Here is a 6,754-nt window from a genome sequence, read left to right on the forward strand (position 1 = left end):
GCGACTATGTAAATAAAATAATCCATATTCAAAGTTGTCACTTTAATTGGAAAAGCTCTTTAACCCACAACAATCCATAATACATATCTTTTGAGGTAAAAGGGAGGTGTGACAGCTCTGACTACTCTGCTAGGGACAAGAACCCAGAACTTCTAGTTTAGGGTTCAGAATTCGAGCTTGTAATGTGATCTATACTTGACTTTCTTTATTGTTGATATTACTGTGTTTGTGGGCCTAATGTGCTAATTGTCGCTCATTTACCGCTTTGATATTATTTGAACTATATAAACTGCCTTCTTACGCCTCCCTTCTGAGTCTTCTGAATTTATGGTTCACACGTGCGCGTGACCCACTTTTCTGTTAGAGGTCATACCAAATAGAACGATGCTGGATCAGTAACTAGGCCGGGTAGACTTTCGTGCTCCCGGTACGTTACCCCACCTCGGCTCGAACTGTCCTCTTGGGTAAGCCAGGTCTAAAATACTCCCCCCAGGATTTTAAACCTAGAATAACATAGACTCATGCCGGATCCCTAGTAGGAACGTTTGTTTGCATCACGTACATTTGACTTTGGGGACTCAATATAAGGGTTGGGTCCGTCTAGGACAGGTGTACCCCATAATTACAAGACTATCCTGATGCATCTTATGTGGTACATGTACATTATGTTTGATTCGGTTTGTGCATGTTGACCGGCTTCTAAAACATAAAAATAAGAATTGAGAGAAAACCAGAAGGAAGAAAATAGGAGAGAGAAAATTTACCTAGTTTTTAAAAAATCTCGGTATTTGAAAATTCAAAAACCCTGTCAAACTTTTACCCCAAAACGATTATTACAAAATAAGATTGAATTTTTCCCAAATATAAAAGTGTCATCCCATTCCTGAAATATTGACCGAACTATGCAGGTGTGATTCTCACCGGATGTGAGATACGTAGGCAAACCTCATCAGTTCCGGCCCCAATTTTTGAAAAAATAAAAATTGAAAATTATTTTCCCTTTCCTTGATTCCCTCTCTAGAATTCTTTCCTTAGAAAATCCAAAAAAAAAAATTAAATCCAAAAATATTTTTCTTCTTTTCCGAAGTCTTTCATTCGGAAAAAAAAAGAATAAAAACAATTTTCAAATAAAAATCCAAAATATTTTCTTTCTTTTTTAGAATTCCTTCTTTTAAAAAAAACAATTCAAAATTCCATAAAAAGATTAAAAAAAACTAAAAAAAAAATTTAAAAGTCTTTATATAAAAAAAAGAAAAAAAAAAGGTCAGTCTATTCCCAATCTCCCTGAACTATGTAATGATCTGATTCATGCGGCGACATGATATGTAGGCAACCCCCAAAAGTTTCGATCAAAATATTTTTCAACGATTCTAAGATGAGGGATCAAAAGGAGGCGTGAGTTAAAATAAAAACAAATGGTGATAATGTTAGGAGCGTGGCATATTACGTGTGATTCATATCTATAAAATACCTAACCCTAACACGTTTGTTGTTTCTTATATAGTAAGCTTAAAGTGGTTGGTTTGTGGTGAAACTGGCAACACATCATTACTTCACCAGATCAAAGGGAACGGTAGTAATGGATAACAGTGATGAAATCGAGTTGGTCAGTGACAATCCCCAGGGTCCGTCAGTTGAGCAAGAGTCGAAGGAAATAAGAAAATTGAGACAACAACAGTCTGATGTATATCAAGCTTGGGTTTCGGTCAGCCTCCACCCCAGGGTCCCTCAGAGGAAACTTCCACCATACCCCGGGCTACTCAACCACCGCTCCATGCAGTGAGCGATCATATTCTACCACCAGGGTATGTGCCACACTACACCCTCCATGATTCCCCTGGTATCTCTAATATGCGACCTCCAGTCGCACCGGTCAGGAACACCCCTCTCGTCGTGTCTGGCGCACCGGTATATACAATCCCGCCACCACCTCAGGCTTATGATGACCAATACAACTCTCCAAATATGGATTTTAGGGTCTCGGCTCCATAAAATCAGACTCCTCAGTACGAGTCACCAGTGGAAAATGAAAATCCTGCCAAGATAGGTGAGCCAGATGAGATGGCCAGGAAAATAAAAAGTCTTGAACAAAACATAAAGAACATACAAGAACTAGGTGGTCATAAAAGTGTTTCGTTCAGTGATCTATGCATGTTCTCTCATATCCATTTGCCACCAGGGTTCAAGACCCCAAAATTTGAGAAGTATGATGGACACGGCGACCCTATCACCCACTTGAAAAGGTATTGCAACCAGCTGAGGAGTGCACGTAGAAAAGAAGAATTATTGATGACTTATTTTGGGGAAAGTCTTGTGGGGGTAGCCTCTGAATGGTTCATTGACCAAAATATCTCTCACTGGCATGTCTGGGACGACATGGCCCAGACCTTTGTCAAACAATTCCAGTACAACATTGATATTGCACCAGATTGCAATTCCCTGTCCAATATGAAGAAAAAGCCAACAGAAAGCTTTAGGGAGTATGTCATCAAGTGGATGGAGCAAGTGGCTAGAGTTAAGCCACCTATGAATAATCATGAGTTGATCACTATTTTTCTAGAGGCTCAAGAGCCTGATTATTTCCAGAACATGATGTCTATTATGGGTAGACCATTCGCTGAGGCTATCAAAATTAGGGAGATGGTCAAAAATGGTTTGAAAACGGGCCGAATCTTGAGTCAAGTTGCTTTTAAGGCCGCATCACAGGCCGTTTAGAATATTTTGGGGGGTTTGATGAACAGAAACGGGAGAGAAGAGAGAGCCATGATGGCTTACACCTCGATAGGGCCCCGCATGACATTCAATTAATCATATATGCTTCCTGAGGTCCCACAATACTATTATCCCCATCAGGATGCTCCTTATGTCGTGGCACCGCATCCCTATGCAGTGATGAACGCGCAATCTTACACGCGGCCACAACATTATACACAAAACCCAGCTCCACCTCCCAAAAATGCCCGTCCTACCAAGATCCATATAATCTCCAACCAAATGTTCCCCAATATAATCTTCGCCCAAGAGAGTCCCCTAGAAGGAATCAGTTCACCCCTATTGGTGAATCATACTCTAGCTTGGTCAAAAATCTAGTCAGGCTAGGTCTGCTACAGCCAGTGGCCCCGAACCGGCCAAACTCCGAGTCCCCCTTGCACCGAGCTGATGCTAGATGTGAATACCATTCCGGAGGAATGGGACATGATACTGAAGATTGTTGGACTCTCAAAAGCGCAGTGGAAGACCTCATCGAGGTCAAGGCAATAGTTCTTCAGGACGAGGAGGCTCATGATGTGACAAACAATCCCTTGCCTGCTCACATCACTGGACTAGTAGTCGGAATGATTTGTGAAAATGAGGAATTCGATCCGGCACTGAAGGCCATTGCAGCCATTGCCGAGATAGAAGAAAAGCCAATAAACGGTTGCCAAACCTGAAAGTTCCCTATCATACGAGAATCTCAGTAGCCGGTCTTGCTATCCTTTTCTTGTTCGGATTATTTCAGGGTGTGATCCGGATGTTTAACTTTGTTGTCTTACTTTCCGATGTAAGCCTTCTATCTTTAAAATTTTTTAAAAAATCAAATGAAATTAATATTTCATTGTCTAGGAATGTCTCTTTTCTTAATCTTGTCACTTTTCTTATTCTCTTTTCAGTTCTGTTAAATGCAGATTTTAATGACATGACATGCTTACGGACTTCTTGCCCAAATCCTAAAATGCTATCAGACTTTGAAATAATGATTCAAGAGTCAGAATATAATGAAGATAAGTTTAAGGAAATAAAATAAAGAATCGGAACAACTAAGGAAAAATTGGCTCCAGATTGGAAAGGTCCATACATTGTAACGAGAGTACTGCCAAAAGAGAGCATTGTACCTGGGAAACATCGAAGGAAATGTCCATGAAACAACTATCAATGCAAGTGTAGTCAAAATTTACTATGTTTGATCCTCTATATAACATTAATGTTCTCCGGTTGGGATGAAGAAGACTTTCTTTCTCGCTATCCAAGTACTATCAATCCTTTGCAAACCCTTTGAGCCGGTTCCCTTTTGTTTGATTACCTTCTTTGGAACTTGGATGTTATTATTGGAAAAAAAATGAATGAAAATGTAAAGAAAGAAAAAAAAGAAAAGAAAACAAAACAAAACAGAGGAAAAACAAAACAAAAACCTAAAATAAAAAGTAATTACTTAAACTACGTTCGACTTGATTCCGAAAGGATACGTAGGCAGCCTCTCTCTGGGGTTCAGTCATACCAAAACAAAAATCCAAATTCTCCCAAAAGTGAAACTAGGACAGATGTTATAATGGTTCGGGCGATGATTTCTCCTGAAAGGTTCCAAAGTTGTAATTCAATCCAAATTCTTCTTACCCCAAATCCTGTTCAAGTCCTTCTGATCAATCGGCAAAAAGGTTCAAAATGGGAGGATACGGTTACTTGAATCTGATGCAATCAAATGAGAGAAATAAAATGAGAGAGTCTTATTGGTGAAAACCCTCACGGGTACCGTAAGGCGATGGTAAGTAGAGAAATTAAAATGAGAGAGTCTTTTTTGTGAAAACTCGCAAAGAACAATATAAGGAGATGGTGAGAAGAGAGTGGTTAACTGGTGAAAACCCACAAAGGGCACCACTGATCGAAAAGAGGATCCTCACAGACATTGGCATCGATACAACCCTAGTTGATGTTTATTTTAGACATAGGGTCTCCACTCCCTAGTTGATATTTATTTAGATATAGGGTCTCCACTTCCTAGTCTCTTTTCCAACATAATGTCTCCACTCTCTAGTTGACTTTATTTTTAGACATAAGCACTCCCTAGTCGCTTTTCCAACATAGGGTCTCCAGTCCCTAGTTGATTTTTATTTCAGATATAGGGTCTACACTCCCTAGTCGCTTTTCCAACATAGGGTCTCCACTCCCTAGTTTCTTTCATTCCCTAGTCTCTGTTTGTTTTCGGGGTACATCATTCCCGACCTTTTATTGCTTTCAATAAAGAAGTAGTTTAGAATTTTTTTACAATAACTAGTGCAAACCGAGGCAGAAAAATTTCGTTCGTTTGTTTATTTTGGTGTTTGAGTAGGTTGGGTTCGAAATAACCAAAAGAAGAAGTCTCAATTCAGAATAAAAGAAAAGAAAAAATAGGTGAATCCAAAATAGAAAAGCAGTTGAAAAGATGTGGAATGCTCAAGACATGACTAAAGCCACGAGCATTGGAGTTCCGTTTTGATTAGAAGAAGCTATAGAACAATGAACTAGCACCTACGACTAGCGAGCATTAAGGTTTAGATCAGAGTCTGCATGAAGAACCAGTTAAGACTCAAGATCAAGTTTCAGAAGGCTCATAGATAGGAATCTTGTAACTCATAGCTGATAGGCTTGTTTAGTTTCTTTTTTATAATAGCAGGACCGCGGACCGGAGCCTCGACGGAACCTCACTCGATTCCTCAACTCATCATTCCACCATTCTCCTTGAACTACACGTGACCTGATTCCCCTATAACCAGGGATATGTAGGCTGTCCAAAACTAGGAGTCGGTTGCACCCTATCTTTTATTTCTTTTCCTTTTGAATAACGATTTGGTCAAAAAATTAGTCACATGGCTCACCTAGTCTTTGCCTGAAAACTCTTCATGTTTCCAAGCAAAGAAGGGTAGCTGTGAGCACCTAATTTTTGACTATATTTGAATTTTTACCATCTTCTATTATGTAAATATTTTTAAAAATTTAATATATATGTTTTTAGATTTGTTACATTTTTATATAGGGTAAGAATTAAAAATAATTTAAAATGTCAAATTATTACTATTAGTATTATTTTTATTTTTTATCTTTATTTTAAAATAAAATAAATTAAACAAAAAAAAGAAAAAAATAAATATTTTTTTAAATTTTCGGATGTGAATAAAATAATAGAAAAATTAAAAATATGTAATAAAAAAGTAAAAGTAAAAGTAGGTGGAAATCGTTTTTTTTAAAAAAAAGTAAAAGAAAGTGGAAAATTAAAAAAATAAAAGTAACAGAATGTGAAAATTTAAAGAAATGAAAAGTAAAATAAGTGAAAAATTAAAAAAAAAGTAAAAAAAGTGGAAAATTAAATAAATAAAAGTAAATGAAAGTGGGGAATTATTTTTTTAAAAAAAGAAGAAAAATGGGAAGCGGAAATTATTTTAATTAAAAAATAATAAAATAAAAAAATAAAATTGAAACAATTCCGATTTTTTTTCTTCTATAAATAGAAGAGAAATGTTAGGAGAAAAGAGGGAGAGAGAAGAAAAAAAAAAAGAAAGGAGGTGAAAATTGAGAGAAATTATTTTTCTTCTTCTACGCTAAAGGGAATTTCTACTCGTGTTATTCTTTCTTCGTCTTTCTTTCGAAAAATCAAGCAAGTCATCACCCAAAACCCAACAAAAATACTTCATAACATCCCTTTTTATACGCCAAAAAGTGGAGTCAATAGTCGAGATCGAGGATTCCGTTGGAGCTCCGTTTATTAAGTTTGATGATATTCGTCGCTTATGCTTGTTCAACGTTCGTCTGACTTATTGTACCTGTTCTTGGGGACTCATTTAATTGAAAATTTTGCATTAGAGGTTTATTCTTCCCTCTGTTCTTTTTATCTTATTTCATGTGATTTTATTTATTTGTCTTTAAACTTTATAAATAATAATGTAAGTTAGTCCTTAAGTGCTATATGCTTAATCATGTTTTTGAAAATATGATATTCAAACTTGCTTTAAAGTTGGGAAGATTT

At 37.0% G+C, this 6,754-nt stretch overlaps 1 protein-coding gene across 1 annotated transcript; it reads left to right on the forward strand.

Moving 5' to 3' along the window:
- The first annotated feature begins 2,061 nt into the window (after positions 1 to 2,061).
- Positions 2,062 to 2,715, forward strand: LOC138910041 (uncharacterized). The gene has a single exon (XM_070201260.1). The coding sequence runs from the start codon at positions 2,062 to 2,064 to the stop codon at positions 2,713 to 2,715; it is 654 nt and encodes a 217-aa protein (XP_070057361.1).
- Positions 2,716 to 6,754: the final 4,039 nt, after the last annotated feature.

This window comes from Nicotiana tomentosiformis, chromosome 4 (genome assembly GCF_000390325.3).
Source record: "Nicotiana tomentosiformis chromosome 4, ASM39032v3, whole genome shotgun sequence".
Taxonomy (NCBI): Eukaryota; Viridiplantae; Streptophyta; class Magnoliopsida; order Solanales; family Solanaceae; genus Nicotiana; species Nicotiana tomentosiformis.

Coding starts and splice junctions, on each gene's coding strand:
- LOC138910041 (XM_070201260.1), top strand. CDS start 2,062: ATGGCCAGGAAAATAAAAAGTCTTGAACAAAACATAAAGAACATACAA.